At 37.1% G+C, this 23,101-nt stretch overlaps 1 protein-coding gene across 1 annotated transcript in view; it reads left to right on the top strand.

Moving 5' to 3' along the window:
- LOC127618851 (potassium voltage-gated channel subfamily G member 1-like) overlaps positions 1–19,914 on the top strand; it is a 42,427-nt gene extending 22,513 nt beyond the window's left edge. Inside the window, exons 2-3 of the mRNA XM_052091503.1 lie at positions 11,877–12,738; positions 18,825–19,914. Of these exons, the coding sequence (XP_051947463.1) occupies positions 11,950–12,738; positions 18,825–19,604 (1,569 nt within the window). The 5' untranslated portion in view covers positions 11,877–11,949 and the 3' untranslated portion in view covers positions 19,605–19,914. The remainder of the gene's footprint in view (positions 1–11,876; positions 12,739–18,824) is intronic.
- Positions 19,915–23,101: the final 3,187 nt, after the last annotated feature.

Here is a 23,101-nt window from a genome sequence, read left to right as displayed (position 1 = left end):
TTTTCCATAACAGATCCGTAGATCAATATTAGATCAAGGAATTTTTAACACAAAAATGTCAACTCTATTATCATTTATGTTCCCTAGATGGTGTCTTTCTTAAAACCCATATGATGTTCATGCCATTGTATTCAGCCTGGTCTCATGAACATTGACGTGACCATTGCAACATTTTTGCAAAACGAAACGGCGTACCTTTTTATATGTTTTACTGCAGTTTCCTAGTGAAATATCCAGGGGGGGCGCCAAAAGCGAGTGAAAACGTGACATAATCGGACAAGGCTTTTCAGGTAAACATTATATGTTGGTTTTAATGTGTAAAACATACCTCCCTAACATAACACTTTAACCCAAACCTAACCAATACTGATCTAAAATCAAATTAGTGGTAGACACAAAACAGATATACTTACCTTTAACCAATGCACAAACCTAACCGATAGAGTCCCAAAACAAAATGTGACATTTTCTAATGCAATCTCATCATCCAGTGTCACTTCTATGACACTCTGGTCTCACGTGTCAGCTTGCGTGCTTGGCTGGTCTCCGATGAGTGGTCTCAAACCGTGGGCATCAGAGTCCAAAGTCCAACACTCTATCAGGTGAGCTACAATGTTCTTGGAATAAGTGCGTAAATGTAGGTGGGTCTGTAATACAAGCGTTAAAATGTATTGTTTTTCAAACGATGCATTGTAGTAAATGTTTCGACATTATAACATAGAAGTGTCTGAGAAATAGAACAAAAAAAGTGTTTATAAAGTTATAATACGCCATTGTAGTCATGATTTGTGTCAAAGTGAATAAAACGCACTGTTGTTGAAGTGCTTCTAGTGTTAAATTACACCAGGAAACTGTGACTGTAACGTAGTTCAATGGAAAGGAGGAGGCGAGAACCGGTTTGGCAATATAAATAATATTTTAATGAATAACTTAAACCAAAAGACAAACAAACACATGACGGACATGTCTCTCTCGTCGCACCACCGTCTGCCATCGGGTTAGGGTTAGGGTTTATCCCTCTCGGAGGCTTAATTAGCCTGATAAGGGACCGGGTGTGCATAATCACAACCCGGCACCGCCCTCCGCCCTGCCACAGTGACGAAATGTAGAATTCAGTACATAAAAGTCAAGTTTGCAAAAATGATGTTTTAGTGAAATTCATTCTATGTGACCAGTTGCTGTAAGGCATCAAAAGAGAAAATAAGATCAATAAAAGTAGTCCATTCTGCCCAAGTCCCTTTCAAGGCAAGTCAGTCCACTTGGTGGACATCTTTGGAATGCTCACGGGTAGCAATTTTCTATTTAAACAATCACCATGTACAGCTCTTATCTTCTTGAATAGGGAATAACCAAAATTTCCAAAACGGCTTGTCAAGATTATGATCAAAGAACATATTTCAAATCAGCAGTAAAATCTGACAACAATGCTATCTTAAATTATGCTTCTTTAGCTCAGATCATGCTAAAAAACACAACTTTTCAGGCTGGAATCTAGAAGGCGATTAGCTCTTTTACCTGTAAGGCTGGACTTCCTTTTCTACATCCAGTTTATTGGGTGTTCTAATTTCTCCCATTCATTTTAATACTAGTGCTCCATCTTGAGCTAAATACACTCTGATGTGGCTCATATGCTATGTTTCATGTCTTCCAAGGCTATACAATAAATTTGCATGGTCAAACATTTGTTATTCACAGAATATCTCGCCCACAACTTGCCTTGTTAAGACGTGTTGTGCTAGGTTTTATGTCACTGTCTCTTTATTGAACTCAATGCGTTACACAACAAACTACATTTACAAGCTTGTTCGGGTGCAATCAAATTGCACAGACGTTCAACCGATTGAGTGTTGCACTTGCACTGCAAAGGTACGGGGTACGAGTCCTGAAATGGATGCAAATCGACATGTGAGCCAAAAGTCTTTGAAAGAAAACTTAACATGCTTTTAGCACCATTCAGTGGATATTTCACCTTGAAACTGCCGTAATACATGTAAGAAACGAAAGTATATCATTTTGCAAAAATGTCGCCACATATTTTTCATGAGATTGGGCTGGAATAACCACTTAAATTCAGTCTATTCCTTGCACATTGCTATTTAATGGTTTCAGAAGTCTTTGTATATTATGCATGGGTTGGATGGATTACTTTTATAGTGGTTTTTTGTTATATTTGGAGCTTGAAAGTCCCAGGACACATACTGTCCTTTTGTTGTATGGAAAACTGCAGAAAGAAAGCAGTCATTTGGGTTTGCAGTGATGAGAGGTGAGTAAATGATGGCAAACATTTTCATTTTTGGGTGAACTATACCTATCCCTAACCTACACCGGTTGCCATTTTCCAAAGACGACCATTCCTCTTCTCAACCTCTTCTTCCTGCTGTTGTGGTGAATATGTTGACCCCTGCCTTTCACCTTCCTCTCCTCCACTTATTCTAATATCACGCATCCTTTCATACTCAGCCCTCCTTAAGATGGAGGCCAGCACGAGCTGAAGATAAAGGCAGCGGACGCTTCTTGGCAGCCCAGTGGTTGGCGTGTGCTTAATTTGACAGGTCGGAAACAAAAGGCCAAACGTAATCATTATCGCAAGACGATAGACAGTGCAGGTGCCTAATAAGCATGTCGTGACGCACATGCTTCCTGATTTTAGCAACACGAAGGCCCCTATCACGGCCCCTGACTGGTGCATGAACACGCGGGGCTGAAGACACTGATTTGTGACTTGTGAACTCATTACAGCTTAATCATGGTAATTGATTTAATTAGTTTGGACACTGGCCAAGGAGGCTCTGATGCATCTGGGAGGCGAATGTTTCTCTCCATTGGTGGTGAGACGTTCAACCATCGCTTGGGTCCTCCAATGTATCTTGTTTCATAATTTGGACAGTGGATTTCATTGTGTAGTCGAAAGTGGGGTGTCTGGGTTCAAAATACTCCAATCATGTATACAATGGGACTCTCCTGTTATGTAGGTGACTGTTTGAGTGGAGTTTTGAAAAAAAGATGTTGGAATCACTCAAGTTATTCATTTCTCACACTGTTGCAGACTGTCACAGACTGTTGCATGCCAAGATATTCTGATCTGATCTGAATGTTCCAGATGCTCCTACACTCGTTCATTGAACTTAATACAATTGCAGAAAACTTTTTCGTGTAATTACATTTGTCATTTTGTGTTACATAAGCTCATTTTAATTAACTAAATTCAACAAGGAGCAAAAATCTATTTTTGAGATGAAAACTTTTAGAATAATATAGATAGGTTCATGCACTATGCTAAAAAAAGCTTTGTTCCTGTGAAGAACTGCACCTTATGAGAGTGCGTTTGAAAGTAGGAAAATGGCAGTGGCTGAAATAGCAACAGCTTTAAACAGAAAAGTTCTGAGCCACCTCTAAAACATCAAACCTACAAGTGTCCATTATTTAAGAATTTAATTACATTTTATTAATTTATTTGTCAGGGACCATGCACAAAAAACATTAACCTCACAAGAGAAAAGATGCTTTGCACCAGATTTTGCTACTAGCTAATTTCCATCTGAAATTAAAAACATGCAAATATATGTACATACATACACACACACACACACACACATATACATAAACAGTAAAATACTAACATTGTACAAAATTAATGATGACAAGTTTGAAGTCCTAAAAGCCAATTTTGAACATTTCTGGAGAACATATAAAAATCTACACAAAATTTAAGATCACCGGGTAACTTATTCCATTTTTAATTGCCTTGTATGAAAAGGCAGATTGTACAAATGCTGAATTTCTTTTAGGAATTCTGCAATCTCTCTGTGCAGTAGATCTAGAAACCCTTGTTATCTGTTCTGAGCAAAGCTGTACCAATCTTTTAAAAGGGGGAGGAGCAATGTTATGAACTATTTTAAAAACAAACATTTGAATAAAACAATTACATTTTCAAAGCTTAATAACCCGTATTTCCTTAATATACCGCAATGAAGGTACAGCAAAGATCTCCGATCTAATACTTTTATAGCCTGTTTATAAAATGATATAATGGGCTTTAAAGTTATCACATTTGCTTGTGACCAACAAGAAATACAGTATTTAATATGGGAAATATCATTGCATTCAAATAGGTCTTTTCCACTGCACGGTACAACTCGACTCAACTCGACTCTGCTCGCTTTTTTGGGGTTTTCCACTTTAGATAGTACCTGGTACCTGATACGTTTTTTAGTACCACCTCGGTTGAGGTTCCAAGCGAGCCGAGCCGATACTAAATGTGACGTCAAAACACTTCTAGCGTCACCTGGATTTCCGACCCTCGATATCAACCCGCTAGTTTTCAAGTTAGTAACAGCGACAACAGTTTCATTTGTTCACGCAACTTTTGAATTGTGAAAAAAGAAATGGCTGTGCGCAAAACCAATCCATGGTCAATAAACGAGGTGCAGACGGTCCACTCGTTAGCGATGAGCGAAACGAAAAAGTCTCTCAGGAAGTGTCTCAGCTGTTGGCCGCACACGGCTACCACACGACCTACCAACAGTGTAGGGAAAAGTAAAAAAACTTAAAAGTGACTACAGAACCATCAAGGAAAAGTGGAAGTGGTTCGACCAAATGGACACTATCTAAACCGGCGAGCAATGGGAGGGAGAGTGCCCTGTACTCAGCCACGATGGAGGATGTTACGTTTTGTTTTGTTTTGTTAACTCTATATTCTGCTTGAAAGCTTCACTTTATTTAGTTGACCAGCTACTGGAAGCTTCTAAAACAACCAGGCCAATTTAACTGTAACACTTGTGTAAAAAAAATCCCCATGCAACAACTGCTTAATGCAGCACAATGAGCTAGTAGCTAACAGCTAGCGGTTGTGTTATTGTTTTGGTCAGTTTGTGTCATGTTTAAGATGATGTCACGGCAGTAGAGGCGACGCAACTATGACGATCAGCCTATAATCCCACCCACACTGATGCGGCACTAAACTGCAGTGGAAATGCAAACTCAGAAAAGTAAAGCGAGTAGCGTTGAGGGGAGTCGAACCGTAACATGTAGTGGAAAAGTGCCAAAATAAACCCAGCCAAAGTAAGTAAGAAAGTTTCTAACATGTCTAAACGTCGCTTCAGTATTTAAATTCTTGTACATTATTTAACTTCTGACCATCAACATAAACATACGGAAAAGCTCTTGGTTTACATGTGTTATTAAAATACATGGTTACAGTTTTTTGAGTATTCAATGTAAGATCTGATGACTTAAGCCAAAGTGAAACTCTTTGCATTATACATGAGAGCTTTGTTGCTACTTGATCAGCATTACTACCATGTGCATATATGATAGCATCATCTGCATACATCAAAATACCTACATCATCACACACACACATTTACATTTATGCATTTGGCAGACGCTTTTATCCAAAGCGACTTACAGTGCACTTATTGCAGGGACAATCCCCCCCGGAGCAACCTGGAGTTAAGTGCCTTGCTCAAGGACACAATGGTGGTGGCCGTGGGGCTTGAACCAGCGACCTTCTGATTAACAGACATGTGCTTTAGCCCACTACACCACCACCACACACAGATGGAAGATCATTTATATACATGAATGATACACCACACATGATTTGAGTTGAGATAATGTATTGTTAACCTAAACACACTGAGTACATTCAAGTATTTTCGGTAGAATAATTCACACGAAAAACAAATTGCATTGGATGTAATACATTTGCATTGTTTAGATCAGCGTTTCTCAATGGGGGCGTTTGGACAGTGTTGGGGGGCGGTGTGAACAAGGCAGCAGAGAGGGGGGCGCTCAGGCACAAATGGGGGGCGTTACTCAGAGGTACTCAACAGGCGGCCTGCGCAAAAATCTTTTCAGCTCTTCTCCTTAGCCTATGTCTTCGTCTTGCTCTGATTACTGCTGCCACTTCACCAGGAGGATATGCCAGGAGAGCCGCTTCCTAAGTTAAACATGCTTTTAAGAGGCGGAGAATTTTCAGCGCAAAATAGAGGCGCGCTTTCACCGGCTTTTTCTGTACATAACGCGGAATACATAATTAGGCGCATAATTAGTGCTCAGGGCTCACAGTAATGACCGTAATTAATTAAAAAAAAGTGGCTGTTTTTGACGTCGTTTTTTCTTCGGTTCAGTTCAGGTGGCCGAGCTGTTGTCGTCTTTGTTCATCATTTGAAATCAAATGACCGTTTGTAGGCTATTCAAATTTGAAGCCTAGTATATATTGCCTAATTGAGTGCGCGAACGACCGCTGCTTTTTCATTGGCCATTTAGGTTAGTTACGTTATTGTTCACGTGATTGGTTCATCTTAAAAAATTTGTGTGTGAGCCTGAATTTGTTTGAATTTCTAAATACATTTGCAATACCTTTCAAACAATCCATGTGTTTTTGCATTTTTTCCAAACACAATATTACTCAACTTGAGGCTTTTACATGTAGTTTAAATACAATAAGAAACTTCTGTTTCAGTTTTTTTTTTTTTTTACCAAAAACTCAGGCTTCAGGTATCAGTGTTGCAATTGTTTGGCTGTAATAGTATTTCTGAAGTGTTTTTGTTTTTTTTAGGGGGGGGCGTTAAGAGGATCATGAAGAGGTCAGGGGGGCGTTTGTTCAAAAAAGGTTGAGAACCACTGGTTTAGATGCTCTACTAGCTGCTCAGCAATCCATTTCCCAACACTTTTGACATTATCGGGAGAATACTGATAGGTCTGTAATTACTTCTAATCTATCACCTGCTTTGAATAATGGAGTTACCACAGCTTTTATAAAAGCTCTTGGGAGTACACTCTCTTTCACTGGCTAGTTTATAAGTTATAGAAGTGATTAAAAGAACAATGTGCATGTCAAAGACACCCAATCAAATCAGCCCCAAGCAAACCAAATCCTTCAATAAGAAGGTTTGTTTACCATTAGAAAGTATTTTTTAAATACATTACAGAGGAAGAGGTCCGATGTCATCAGCAACCACTTATTATAATAGCTGGCTCTTATTGATGGGTTTTGTATTTCAAAAGAACCAAAAGAACTTTCAAAAATACAGATTATATGGATGAATGTCCAGGAAATCATTTTCTTACTCCGCATCTTGTTTTCCAGTAAAAATATTGAATCATTTTAAAAACAAGATTAATTTACTTGAGAAGCCAAATGACATAAGATATTAAAGGGGTCATGACATGAGAAACCAAATTTGCCTTGATCTTTTGGTATATAAGAGGTCTTTGTATCATTAAAACGTCCTGCAAGTTTAATATTTTAAGATGTCCTCCCCATTCTAAACGAATCATTTATTTAATCAAGCTCAAAATACAGCTCGTTCTGGATTCATGGTTAGAAGTGACGTGTCGGTTAGAAGTGACGTAACAGCGTTTGCATATGACCGCCTCCAGCACAACATAACTACGCTTATAAGCGCAAGACAGCTACGCTCATTTCAGTATCGCCGCATCGCCTCACAAGTGTTCAGTCGATGGACAGCGAGCTCTGACAGAGACTACTTGTGCACAGGAAAATTACGATGCCACACAGATGTGCTGTTCCTGGCTGTGGTCAAACAAAACCTCTGAATAAGCTGCCGAAAGATCCAGACGTCAGGGAAAAATGGATGCAGTTTATTTTTTGCGGACGACCCAGTCACGGCAGTGTTAACTTAAGCGTTTGTTCTGTACATTTTAAGGATGACTGTTTTGAGAACAAATCTCAATATGATGCTGGCTTTGCCAGAAAACTGTTGCTCAAAGATAAGTCCGTGCCGACTATTCTGGGAACAACGACGACGCAAACTGTAAGTAATCTATTTTAAACTTTAAACTACTTTTTAAAGCGCAATTTCATTCATTATGAATAATCACAGTGTTTTTACTTAGTTTACTTGCATATTGTTCTGGCTGGGGCGTCAATAATTGATACATAGGCACTGACGTTAGCCAATCATAACAGTGGGCGTTAACACTGAAGTCTTAAATGGAAAACGCCCCCAAAACAGACTGTTTGAATCAGAGGATGAGAAACAGGGTGGGAAAAGGTCATAAATCACTAGATTTTAAAAGTTTTTCTTAAAAAAAAATATATTAATACTATAATTGCACCTAAGGGAACATAATAATACAATAAAAAAAAAAACATGTCATGACCCCTTTAAGCATTGTTTTCAGAAAAATAAAAACATCAAATATCAAGGACATTTAGATATTTATACTAAAAAACATAAACAAATACTGATTTTTTATTTTATATATTTTTTTATTCCAGTGTTTAGGTCTTTCAAAGTTTATAGTGCAAAAAGACTGCACTAATAGTTTTCAACACTATCATTATTTTGATTCTGTATGACATTAACCTCTTGTCCGCCACGGTGCACTTACTTACACAATACTTCCTTAGATCCGTTCATCTTCTATTAAGCACACACATATTCACTCAGCAGTCTGCTCATTTTATGTATATATCCATTTATGTAAATTTTTCTATCATTCATCCACTTCTTATTTTACTCACTCAAACATATTCATATTATTATTACTACATGGTCTGTGATTATCAATCAACAGCTTTTTTTGCTCAGTGTTTTGCATGAGTATATTTGCACTCTGTATAGATTAGTCCAGTCTGTTTTTCTTTCAATATTATTTGTATTTTTTTTATCCCTGACTAGATTATTTTTAATTGTATATATTGCGGTGTATTGAATGTATACTGTAATATGACAATTAAAATGTTTGACTAGATTCACACTAGATTCCCTCATGAACTCTGCCTCTATTTCCTGTGCAAATGTGTGGCCATTAAATCCCCTGAAATTACAATTTTTATATTGTAAACATTTCAATTATTATATGTTTAAAACTATGATCATCTAAACAAATACTTATATAAACATAAACCACTTTAATATTTATTGAGTGAAATCGATTTCGAACAATTGTTTTGTTGCACTTTATTTTACAGTATTTTAAGGTTAGGGTTAGGTTTAGGGTACCTAGTAATTACTATAGTTGTTGTAATTATATAGTACATAAATGTAAAACAGTACTGTAAAATAAAGTGTTACCAATTAAAAAATAAATAAACAATCTTTAAATCATGGCACTAAACTATTTTCCCCTAATAAAGTTTGTTCAAAAGTTAGTGTACTTTTTAAGTCGCCTCAACCAAGTGTCGGTGAAGGGCATGCTTGAGATGAAATTTGTAACAAGTGATGTTTGAAGAAAAGGTAAATATCACTTTTGAGCAGAATATTTGTTTTGGGTGTCATTTACAATCAAGCTGTAATTTTACAAAATTATGCAACAAATGTGAAAAATATTATTTCGTTGTGTGCATTTAGGATAAATAAAATGTGAGCTATGAAATGAACCATAGCAAGACAAAGGAGCCGGCCATTTTATCTCAAAAACAATTAAAAAGGTCATTTCCACCAGCGTCATTTCCACCAAAGAATTCTATTAATCACAAAACTGAATTTGAGATGTGCTGGAAATTACCATTTCTAGAAATCCATAGTGCTGCAAATGCCCAAAGTTGAAGAAACATCCATATATGAAATGAACTGTCCTGCGACAGAGTTTATAAAGTAACCTGCAGCACATAGAAAGTAACACCGTGGAGGCGAGGGGTGGTCGAGTGTTCATCTGCGGAGACAGGAAGAGGTAAGGGTTTTCGCCTGAGATGAATTGCTGGTAATTGCTGTTTCTTTGTTCACAGTGAGAGACGGGAATATAAAAGGGGCCAGACCTCAGAGTGAGGGAGAGAGAGCCCCAGCTGACAAGCTTCATGTGTGTTGGAGCTGCCATTCCCGTTTGAGTGTTTATATGTGAAGCTTCACCGTTACGCAGAAACGCAAACGTGTTTGTGTGTAAATAAATTGACCTTTTGAGTTGGATTCGCCGTCTCCTGCTCCCTCATTCCTCGAATCTGTTACAATCACAAAAGAGATAAACCCTTAAATGCATACCTCAGGTCTTTAGTTACTCGGGACCCCCCTGTGCCTTAATTTTTGGAGTTGTCATGGCAAATCTTTAGTATTCCTCTATCACGGTAAATGGTCTGTACTTATATAGCACCTTTTTAAGCCTTAAACGGCATTCAAAGCACTTTACACTGCATCTCATTCACCCATTCACACACACATTCATACACCAATGACAGCAGAGCTGCTATGTAAGGCACTAGCCTGCCATTGGGAGCAACTTGGGGTTCATTGTCTTGCCCAAGGACACATGTGGAGTCGTGTGGGCTGGGATTCAAACCACCAACCCTGCGATTAGTGGCCAACCCACTCTACCAACTGAGCCATTGTTATTATTATAATGGTTTAAGTACCAAAAGTGTGTTGGGTCATTAGTGACCCTAGGTATGTAAGAGTGTCGTTATTTATGTAATTTTTTTTACACTTCTATAAATTATATTTTTAGGATTATTTCATATAAGTTTACTATCACAGGCAATCTATTTCTGTGTTTATTACAAGAGAAATGAGTAGTATGTGCATACACATAAATACTGTATCATGTTGACAGCGTTGTTGAATTATCTGTATCACATATGAGTTTATACATATACATTATGCATGTTATTTCTTACTCAAGGTGGTGCTGTTGTCTCAGTGATTGACTAGATTTACATTTGACATTGCCGTTAGATGAAGAAACATGGAAGTAAACTATAGCAAGTACAACACATGAACAGTGTGATATGACTATTGTCATTTGGGTGTACTACTGAAATGATGTAAGTTGTGTGTCTGTTTAGACACAATAAGTGCGTGTAGATTATGTGTAGCTCAATATGTGTTTGACAACCAGATTTCATGCGTCTCATGAAATTTCAGTGTGAAAGAAATGAATAATGTTGTAGATTTGTCCTGAATTGTTGCATTTTCCATTTGATATATGAAAAATGAAACATCAAAATATGTCAAAATATATTTAATTCTATTATTTTCTAATTTGTCTTGAGAATATTTTAAACATTTGACACTATCTGGGCATTTTGTAGATCCCTTTGATATAGTGTAACGTTGTTAGCAGTAACAGGCAGACGAAGACGGTGACCTTACATCCGACAAGGGCATACATGAGGGCTTAAATACATGAACAAGGGGAAACGCATGACAATGACAACCAATCAACAGAAAGAACTAAAACAAGAAAACAAGACTAATAAACTTTAACCAATGAAAAGACAAGACTGCTAGCAAGATACTCAAACAATGAACCAATGAAAACAAGACACCAGAACCGGGGAAACACATGACAGGATCACGTGAGGGAACAGGAAATCACATGACATGAACCAGGAACTGGAACTAAACATTCAAAATAAAAGAAAACATGAACAAAAACATGAACAAAAACACGTTTAAACGTGACAGATTGATACAGTATAAGTGCTGGGTCTATAAAGACCCGATTATGTTTGGTGAAATTCTCATGCATTTTCAAGTAAGGGTTAATAAAGACTTGACTTGGATTTGGCATTGAAAGACTTGTGAACATCTCTGCTATTGTCTAATTTATGTATACTTTTGTACCGCATCAATTTCCCACAGTGGATAAATAAAGTAACATCGGTAACAGTTTACAATAAGGTTGAATTCGCTAACATTATTAAGCTACATTAGATAAGATACAGTCAACTAATAATGAGCAATACTTTCACAGCACATATTAATCTTTGTTCATGTTAATTGTTTTACATTAAAAGTTGCATGTGTTAGCTGTTAATTAATGCCATATTAACTAACAAAGGTATTTTCCTAAATTCACTTTAAAAACACAAAAATTAATATAGGTTAATAAATGTCGTAAAAATATATTTTCATTGTTAGTTCATGATATCCTAACCTAACCTACCCTATCCTATCCTCCTTGTTGTGAAGGTCACACTTTTGAGAGGAATCGCTGGACTACAGGCATGTGACAGCCGCTAAGGTGGAGGTGGCTGGGTGAAAGATGACTTTACTGGCAGGGGATGGTTCTGATTACGACTACAGTGCTCTAAGTTGCACCTCTGACACCTCTCTGAACCCTCCACCAATCCAGGAACAAGAGGCCCTAAAGGGCGTCTATTATAAACGTGCACAACGACTCCCTGTAACTAACCCCAACACTGGCACTGATGCAGCTCATCCTGACGGCAACCTGCTGTCAAGCGCCCAGCGGCTGCATGTCATCATCAACGTTGGCGGCCTCCGGTACCAGCTTCCCTGGACCACTCTGGAGGACTTTCCTCTCTCACGGCTGGGCCAGTTGCGCCTATGCAGCAACTTTGACGAGATCATGCGGGTATGCGACGACTACGACGTCATCCACAATGAATTCTTCTTTGATCGCAGTCCCTGTGCCTTTCGGACCATCCTTACCTTCCTGCGTGCTGGGAAACTGCGTTCTCTCCGTGAAATGTGCGCCCTGTCGTTTCAAGAAGAGCTGCTTTACTGGGGTGTTCCGGAAGAAAGCTTGGAATGGTGTTGCCGTCGACGCCTCCTGCAGCGTGTGGAGGAGTGTGATGAGCTAGAGCGGGAAGCAGAAGAGGATGAGGAGGAAGGGGATGACAGTGAAACTGGCTTGGCCAGGGAGTCCCGGCTAGGCCGCTGTATGGGAAAACTAAGAGACATGGTGGAGAAGCCTCACTCTGGCCTGCCAGGAAAGATCTTCGCCTGCCTATCAGTCCTGTTTGTCACTATAACAGCTATCAACCTATCCATAAGCACCATGCCTGCTATGAGAGAGGAAGAGGAGACTGTAAGTATAAATTTGTCCACTATGTACTGATTATCATTGTTCCATGTCTGCCAAACATGTTGAGTGGTCCAAACATCATCTGCAGCCTGAAACTGAACTTTTAATAGAAAGTTTGGATTGAATGCACTTAGCAGCATAGAGAGCTATAGGATGTTCCCTTACTCCCTGTATTGAATTACTTAACCTCCAGTGTGCTGTCTGTCTGCACTGGTCTCAGAACAGATTGAAATGCACCTTATTTTCATCCTAACTCCATATAAAGCCTCTTTAAGCAAAAATGTTCAGCTTTTGGATGGACCTATTGATTCTCAATGTGATAATACACAGTAAATATAACATTTCTAAGGAAAAGATGCAGTAAAGTACACATTTGTGTACATTGTGTTTAGCAGTGTGGCTTTTCACAATAAATCGCTCAAATTTACCAAATGGCATATCGGATGAAACTAGAAGCTCTAATCTTTTGACTCAAATAGGTTTCAATGTAAAAACTTAATTAGGTTTTTTACCAGATGTAGTTTTGTCTAGTTTTGTTTGAAGACAAACTTCGCTGTGGTCAGCGCCATGTTGTTTTGGCACATCCGTACGTCAAATGTTTAACCCTTTACTGACAGCACAGAGTCTCCTGAACTGAGATCAGTCAGTTTAAATTAATTAAAATGATGTGTTGCATATAGCAAAGCCAAAATACAACGTCCACGTATGTGTACGTGGGGCCGCACGAGGTTAATGCATTACAGAGGAAGACATCCAACTAGCCAAGCATCTAACTGGAACAATATGAGTGTTTTATTCTTGCACTTTAAAATACTTCAATTCAGAGCTCTTTAGTTCTGCGCCTGGAGATCAATTTTCTGCAGCTTTTAGTTCTAACTCTAATCAAACACACCTGAAGAGGCAAATCAAGGTCTTTGGGTTCACATTTGAAAATTGCATGCAGGTGTCTTAGAGCAGGGTTGGATGCTGTCTTCAGGTTTTCCTATGAAGCTCCTACTTATTAAAAGTTGTAATTATGGTGCGATGTCTGTCAAGTGATTTTGTTTGAAATAAAATGGATGCGTATTTCTTTCTGCCGATTTCTTTAACCGACAAAGACAGGAAGCTTTTGTGAATGAGAATGAAAAGGATATATCTAATGTTTTATCTGTATATTTTATCATTCCAAGAGATTAATGGGAAATGGAGTTTGTTTGCACATGAACCAGTTAAATGAGTGGTGTTCTCTGTCAGCTGAATAGCTATTCCTAATCAGCAGTACACAAAATACGCACAATCTAAATTCACAGTCAACTTTCACTATGAAAATGTAATTAAGGGAATTAGCTTCTATCATGGTTATTTATTTGAAACGTCCCCAACTCAGAAAGTCACAGCTCAAAGAAATCCAAGTTTCCAACTGGTAATTTTGTTACATCGTTGGCACTCTTGTGGGTTATCTCGTAAATATTATTTATTCTGACATCACATTAAAGCAGCAATAGATAGCAACAGACTAAGCACCCCTATTTAAATTCCTCGAGCTCCATAAAGCACTGGTCAAAACATTTCTGCCTAACAACAGGTAATCTGTTCAAGCAGACGGTTTGTTACAAAGAAGGTCATCCTTTTTGCCTAAATAATTTGTCACAATTACACTGACTCGCACATTAAACAAGCTCTTTCACTAATTGAATTAAGACATCCATTGTCTTGGCTGACATGAATCACTGGAATAATTCAAATGGCTTCCCCTTGTACAGAGAAAATGTAATTAAGCATTATAGAACCATACTGTTGCACTAGCATGACAGATGCTTCTTCCATTTACATGCATTTTGTCCTATGTGTATGTCACAGGCTGTTTATAGCGTTCTGTTATGAGAAATATTAAACTTGTCCAAGACTATGCAGGAATACTCCCTTATAAGTGCTTCGAACCTGTCTTATATTATTACAAAAGCAATGCACATTGCATATTATCCTGTTGCTAAACATATTCACCCACAAATCCAAATCATACCGTCAATTCTATTAGTATTTATTGTTTTTATCTATTTATAGTTCTTCTAGTCACTTCCTGGCAACATTAGGATGAGAGATTATAATTTGCTTTTAATAATCTTAACCTCCTGAGACCCCCAGATGACCGCTGTGTGTATTTTCCATTTCCCTTTTTGATTTGTAAATGGTACCTAATTTGTAAATAATAACCTAATAAACATGCAAAAAAAACTTGTTTTGCTAGTGCAAATAGTTTACCTAAAAATGTATGTCCACATATGTGGACAGTGAGACTACGTTGTGAAATTTGAAATAACACTAAGATATAGAAAGACGGATTATTATGTGTCCAAGGGTGTTGGTAATTCATGTTTTTGAGATGTTACAAACATTACAGCTGATTTTCTGTAAAGCTGAATAAATCATTCTTATTCAAAATATTGGCCAGCATCATCCATTCACAGCCAGCCGTGTTAAAATAAAATATTTTCCACGCTAAAATGTCTGATTATCATTGTCCCATGTCTTCCAAACATGTTGAGTGATCCAAATATCATTTGCAGCCTGAAACTGAACTTTTGACCGAATTTTAGGATTAAATGCACTTAGCTGCATAGAAAGCTAAAGGATGCTCCCTATTTAGTGAATGACTTAACCTCCAGTGTGCTGTCTGTCTGCACTGGTCTCAGAACAGTTTGAAATGCACCTTATTTTCATCCTAACTCCATATAAAGCCTCTGAAAGCAACATTTTTAGCTTTTGGATGAGCCCATTTATTTTCAATGTGAAAATGCACAATGTTAATTAACAGAATCGTATTGTACAGTGATAACAAAATAAAATATAACAAAATGTATATTAAAATGAAGAGAAATGACCCACAGATGTGTTCCGGTATGAGTTTCCACATATGTGGACATCATGTTTATCAGAGCGCTGATGCATGAAAAAGTTTTAATGCATCATTTCAAATTAAACAAGAGACTCTATTCTTTACAATCAAACAGGTTTCAATGAAAAAACATAAAACTATTTCTTAACAGAGGCACTTTTGTTGGCACTGCATCTGTAGAAGCGCTTCAAGTAAATCGACGTCATGTTGTTGTGTCACGTGACTCGGTGAGGCAGAAGTTAACACAGTCTAGAGTGTTGTGAACAGTATTCAGTCGGTTTTTATCCATTTAAATTAAACATTGCATATAACAAAGTCAAAAAACACAGGGTTGCACAAGGTTAAGTGCACCCAAAAATGTTGGCATCATTTACTCTCCCTCATGTTTTCCCAAACCTATTGGACTATTTTTTCAGTGGAACAAAAACGTAGACATAAGGCAGAATGTTGTTATCATATATTTGTATTTTATTGACAAAATATGCAATCAAATTCAATGGTTACAGAGGCTATCAGTCCCTAACATTCTGGTTAACAGGTTTGGAACAAAACGAAGGAGACTAAATAATGACATCATTGACATTTTTGGGTGAACTGTCCCTTTAAAAATACTTATTTTGAAGAGCAAATTTTAAATCTCTAATCCAAATGTTGCCAGGAAGTGATTGGAAGAAATATAAATAGATAAAAACAATACATATCATAATAGAATTGACCATTTTGTTCTAGCATTGACAGTTCCTTTAAAAGGATTTTATACATTTTGGTGGTATTTACACATTTAGTGTGCCATGGGGTTTATTTCGAATGCTGTTTTTAAGGATGCAGCGAATTGACAGATGCAGTTTTATGAAACCAACAATTTATTATCTTTAATTTAGTCAATTATCAGGGCATGCAATCAAGATTTACCCACAAATTTTGTTTCTAAGTGTTCATTTTAATGCACTTAGTCATTGCGACCATTTTCATACTATTCATTTATAGTCACAACATGCACTGCCGAGGTACACTATCAATCAACACATTTTCGTACTTTGGGAAATTAGTTGTCAGTCTTCAAAGTGCAATCTAAGGATTTAATGAGAACAGAAGGCACAGGAAGGAGCGAGGTGAGACCAGGTGATTTCATAATAGGTGGGAAAGTTCTGAAAACACATTTCTCATGTGTCTGAGATGTGGTGGGAGCTGTGGCAATGTGTTTTCATTTGTCACCGGCTTCCTCTAGTGTTCTATTAGCAGTATTGCAACTGGGAACAAGATTAGGAAAGTATCAGAGTGGAAGATAATGGATTTTTAACACATAACCAGGGAAGATGATTTGTCATTTAGCTGACACTTTTATCCAAAGCATCTTAAAGCACTCATTAAGGAACAGTTCAACCATAAAAAATTATAATATTCTGTCATCATAAACTCATCCTGATGTTGTTCCAACCCAATATGACACAAGGGGCTTCCATATGACTCGCATCAACGTTGCTGAATGCATTAAACTCTATGGAGAGGAGTGCTCTGAATAAGATGCTCTGAGTTCAAACAATTTAAACTTTGACCCTGTTGCAGCTGACCTTACTAAGCGTCAGCTGATGACTACCGGATTATTTGCATATATGCAAAGTCTGTCTTAGCAACATCGTGACATGTTTTTACATCACTAATGATGTCTTTTAGAGTACAAAGCAAACTGTCGAACTTTAGAAAGAGATAATTTTTAAGAGTCTCAAAATTGATTTTTATTCATATTTAGGCTGCCTTATTGTTTTGGAGCATCCAGATACTGCAGTTATTACTAATTTAGCCTAAATTCACAACCTACAACCTAAGACCTCAACGTAAAAAGGTCCTTTTTATTATTTATTGCTATGAATGTATCAAAGCAATTGCTAGGACTATTTCTCCTGATTAAAGCTGTCAATTTAACGTGTTAATTCAGTGCGATTAACTATATAAAAAGTAAAAAATTAAGGCTTTTAATCATGTTAAAAATCATGTTATTCCTAACATCAGAGCAATTTAAGCTTGAAGTACCACCTGGGGGCAGTATGAGAGTATTAGAAACACCAGCTGTTCAGGAAACGTGCAGCTGTACAGAGAACAAACTGCATTCAGGCTTGCTTGACACTAGGGACAGCACAAGAGGAGGACGTGTTCTTGCCTTCAAGCACAGCTGGACAGAGCGCATTTCCGAATGCAGGGATTTTGAGAGGTATTTTTCTACGTTTTAAACTTGACACAGCGACTTCAACACCTTGTTATTATAACGCAACCAAAATGAGATGCTCCAAAAGCTTGTGTACATTGACGCGTCCTTAGTAAAGCCCTTGTAGATTATAGACAGATTAACGAATTCAGTTGCAAAAGGGATAGCTGTGAAATGTAGGCCAATGTGGCTCACATTCAATAGTACGGAACGGAATAATATATTGACTTCTAAATGCACTTTTTGTATTGTCTAATCAATGCTTTAATCGTCTGCCACAAAAATACTAATATATAAGTATTTATATATTAAAAATAATATATAAATACATAATAAATACAAAAATAATGCACTTTAATTATCTGAATTATTATATTTAGAATGTATATTACATTTATAATGACTATTTAGAATTATTTAATCATTATATATTGAATAATTGCTATTTGAGGGCCTTTCTCACCAGATATTTACATATTTGATTAATTGTGATTAATTAATTAACCGGCATATCATGCAATGCATTTGAGTAAATATATTAATCGATTGACAGCCCCACTTCAAATACATGTTTCCGATGTTTACTTTGCACAGCTCCAGCTTTCTTGCCCGGCAAATTCGTAAAAATTGCCCTTCCATGGTGAATATATATATATGAATAACTATCATGAGAAAGTGAATATCGCTTCATAAAGTTGGACAGTGCTTTATGCTCTAAAAGTTATCATTAGTGAGGCAAATATGTGTGTTAAAATCAGTTTTGTGTAAAGTCGAACCTTTCATTTCATCATTGCAATTACAGGCTTTGCCTATATGAAAATTGCCATTTTTATTTTTGGGTGAACTGTCCCTTTAACTTGTATTGAACCCGTAGTATTCATTTAAGTCATACAGGTTTTGAAGGACATGAGGGTGAGTAAAATGATGACAGAATTTTCATTTTAGGTAAGTATCTATTCACTAAACTGTACATAGCCCCAACTTATTTATTTTTTAATTTCTCAATTTCAGGGCAAATGCTCTCAGATGTGCTACAACATATTCATAGTTGAGACAGTGTGTGTGGCCTGGTTCTCTCTGGAGTTCACTCTGCGCTTCATCCAAGACCGCAGCAAACTGGCCTTCCTTCGGCAACCCCTCAACATGATCGATGTCATCGCCATTCTGCCCTACTACATCACACTAGTGGTGGACAGCACCTCCACGGGGGAGAAACGTCTGGGCTCGGGAAGCAGTTACCTGGACAAAGTGGGCCTCGTGCTGCGCGTACTGCGTGCGCTGCGCATCCTGTACGTGATGCGCCTCGCGCGGCATTCTCTCGGACTCCAGACACTTGGTTTGACCGCGCGCAGGTGCACGCGCGAGTTCGGCTTGCTCCTTCTCTTCCTTTGCGTTGCTATAGCGCTTTTCTCGCCGCTGCTCTACCTGATTGAGAACGAGGCTGCGGTCACGCAAGAGTTCAGTAGCATACCTGCAACGTATTGGTGGGCTGTTATCACCATGACAACTGTCGGTTACGGCGACATGGTGCCACGCAGCATCCCCGGACAGATGGTCGCGCTCAGCAGCATCCTCAGCGGGATTTTACTCATGGCGTTTCCCGTCACCTCCATCTTCCACACATTCTCACGGTCCTACGTGGAGCTCAAACAGGAGCAGCAGCGACTGCTGCAGCGGAGAACTCACTTTCTACTGCGCAGCCGCATTGCGGGTCTCGGCAGCAACCTGTCGTTGGAGAGTGACGTGCTTTTCCCAAGCGTCTCGTCCGACAGCAGAAACCGAGAGGAATAATAAAGTAACAGTGTGTTGTTCACAAAACTATGATCCAAATCCACGGAGAACGCAAATGGACACGGAATAATAAGCAGCTGTTTTGATCTCTTGAATGTTTGTTGACATATTGTCCGTCAAATGTCCATTTAAAAGATTTTTAATGCTCAATTTCTCTCCTGGTGATCTACCTCCCAGCAGAGTATGACAGGCCCTTCATTTATTCATGTGCAGGATAAAATGCTTATTCTTGATAACAAGAGCGAAGATTTGTCTTGAACATTGATGGCTGCAGTGTGAAGCATTTACCTATGTTTCCATTGATCATAGTACCAATAATGTGGGGTGGGAGGGGTATCTTGACAGTATCTTGATGAAGCCAACATACTGTCATTCTACAGAATTTATAAGGTTTTTCCAAATTTCAAAAATAAGACCAAAATTATCAATTGTAACTCTTTCTATGGCTTTCAAGCTACATCCACTAAACTTGTCACAGACCTTCAGACTGTTCTGACTCATGATGTTATATCTTTTCTGACGGAATAATGCTTTTCACACAGCGGGCGATCAAAACTCCGAAACATCCCATAGACTTACATTGACAGGATTTTTAAACCGGCCGACGGAATGCTCGTTAATTCAAACACCAGCTGTCAAAAAATTCAAATGTAAACAAACCCACCCAAGGCCTGCCATATCATGGCTTTAAGTTACAATACTAAATCTATCAATCGATCTATCTTTATGAAGGTCTACTTGACTGTCTATCTATCTTTTTAGAGCCAACATCAAAGATTGTCTTGAAAAACTTTACCTGTCTACTAAAACGTCAATTCTTGTTATGGAAAATGACGTCATTATTCCCGGACATTCCCATTATTCAAAAATGGAATTTCAACTAGTTAAAAACATAAAGATATCTGTGACTGCATTTTGACTAGTATAATTTCACAATTGTCTATAATTCACTCCTGCAAACAAACAAACAAAAAACGTAATTACAGATGCATAATAAATTTCTTACTAGTAATAAATTATAAATACATAACGTCTGCGACGTACTTCTTACTAATAAAAATAGACATTTATAGACATCAATAGTTACTTTGTACTTGTGCAGATGTGCATTTCTGAAATCAGCAGTTCAGTTACAACTAGTAAAAATGCGGTAATGTTAATTTCAGATATCTTTAATGGGATTTTAACTACTGTAGTAAGAAATCCTTAAGATATATTTAATTCCTCTTCAATGTATTGATATCTGAAATCCATTTCCAGACATCAGATATTCCAAATCTAAAAAGTGAACATTTTTACTAGTTGTAATTCAATTGTTGATATTTAATTGTCGAGTTGGACTAGTAACAATGCAATTATTGGTATCAAAAATGATCATTTTTACTAGTAAGGAGTGCATCGCTGTGAAAATAGTCGCTACATCGCTATGTGAAATTGGAATTTAAACTTTTAAGATTAATTATAGATATCTGTAATCACGTTTTGAACAGGAATGACAGATGATTGTAAATGTTTCCTAGTGAACTGCAGTTACAAATATCAAAATGTATGGCTTTTACTAGTTGAAATCAATTCTAGTGAAATCCTTTACTGTTTGTACTAGTGCAAACATAATTACTGATATACAAAATGAGCATTTTCACTAGTAGTAATTCCACAGCTGATTTCAAGAATTTGCATTATAAGTAAAATTGGATTTTAGAAATCTATGCTTCATTTCCTGCACATGATTAATTGTCAAACGGGCTTGTGATAGCAGAGTTTACTTCCAAACCTAATAAAACATATCTGACCCAATCTGAAGTCGCTAATCAAGGTCTTCAGGTTCACTTGAAATGTATCTAAGAGCAGGGCAGAAACTCAGCTGGAAGATACATCTCCATACTGAGAACCTGAATTAATTCATCAACTCTCTTTTGGCCATCTGCCATCTGTTCAGATAACTGCTTATGTCTTTTCAGTACTCTAGTACTGCATGAGTATCTTACCTTTGTGTATATTTATTAATAACACACACAAATCGCATCACACACTCACATATAACCCAAGTTTACTATTCATTTTTGTGTTGCTGGTATGTGCTGAAGTTTAAAATTCAAATCTATATCTGCTGGTATCACTCCATATAATTCTGTATATCAGGTCATCCGAATTGCTAATAAAACATCTGTCATGAACATATATCAGTATCTCCCTATTTAGGTCATGCAATCACAAGTGTGTTGTCACACATTTGTTTTGTTTTTGTTTTTTTAAATAATAATGATAATAAAACATAATAAAACATATTTGATTTGACTTGCATTCCGAGCTTTTTTGTGATGTCCTTCTTTCTTACAACTAATCAGCGTTGAATACATTGTTGATTGTTGATTTAATGATTATTAAATGATTATCATTAGTGATTTACAAATCACTGTCTGGAATAAAAGTCATGACACAAGTGCCTAGATAAACTATAAGCCTTTTTTACCACGAGGGGGCAGCAATGCCACTTTTCTAACTATAGAAGGGATGGGCCCCAATTTACACTAAAACACACATATATAATGTGAAGATGGAAGAAGGGTTGCAGTTTAGGAGGAAGACAGGAATTGGCCTCTAGGCATAGTCTTTGGTATGTGTATGTCTGTGCTGATGTGCTCTGAAAACCGGATGAGACTTATCATAAGATGATGGGTCACAGAAAATGGCAAGCTGAAGAGAAGCACAGTTGCAGTATGAGGGGAATCCACTGTTCCACTAGTTCAATGGACCCACATATTTAATGAGGAATATGCATCATAGGTCAGGATACCCCTTCTTTATGAAGATACTTTCAAAGCCTTCATACAAATTACTATTTGTTGAGTTATAGTTGTTACTTTAGTTGTTGTATTGTCTTAAATGCTATATATATATATATATTTTTTTTTTATATATTTATTTTATTTATTTATTTATTTATTTTTTTCTTGCCTTCAGAGAAATCGAACAAAATTTATTGAGGTTTATGCTTTAAACAAGAAATATTATGCCAATGGTGTGAGTAAAAAAATAACTAAATTTAAAGGGAAAACAGGTTTATTTTTTCTTAACTCATTAGCAAACAGTTTTTCTTGTGTTAAACATTTTGGATAGATTTCTCTGAAAACAAGACTCGCAGACAAAACAAAGCAAGGTGAAAAGATAAAACAATATTAATAAATTAAATAAAGTAAAGATAAATTTTATATAGGGCCCACTGTACATGAACAGGTACCATTGCAAAAAAACAAAAACACATGAAATGAAATGAAAAAGAAAAGGGCCAGCAATAAACTTTTAGTTATAAAATAATTTACTAGGCTACAAATTAAAATTAATATTTTAAATAATATTTTTTTAACTACTTGCACACCCCAAAGGTCACTTTTAAATGTTATAAAAATTAAATGCAATCTGATCATCTTAATCGCTTTATTTTCTTCTTCTTTTTTAAGGGAATTGACAGAATTTGTGGCATAATATTGATTACC

Source organism: Xyrauchen texanus, chromosome 25 (assembly GCF_025860055.1).
Source record: "Xyrauchen texanus isolate HMW12.3.18 chromosome 25, RBS_HiC_50CHRs, whole genome shotgun sequence".
Classification (NCBI taxonomy): Eukaryota; Metazoa; Chordata; class Actinopteri; order Cypriniformes; family Catostomidae; genus Xyrauchen; species Xyrauchen texanus.
This window is presented reverse-complemented; position numbering and strand designations above follow the sequence as displayed.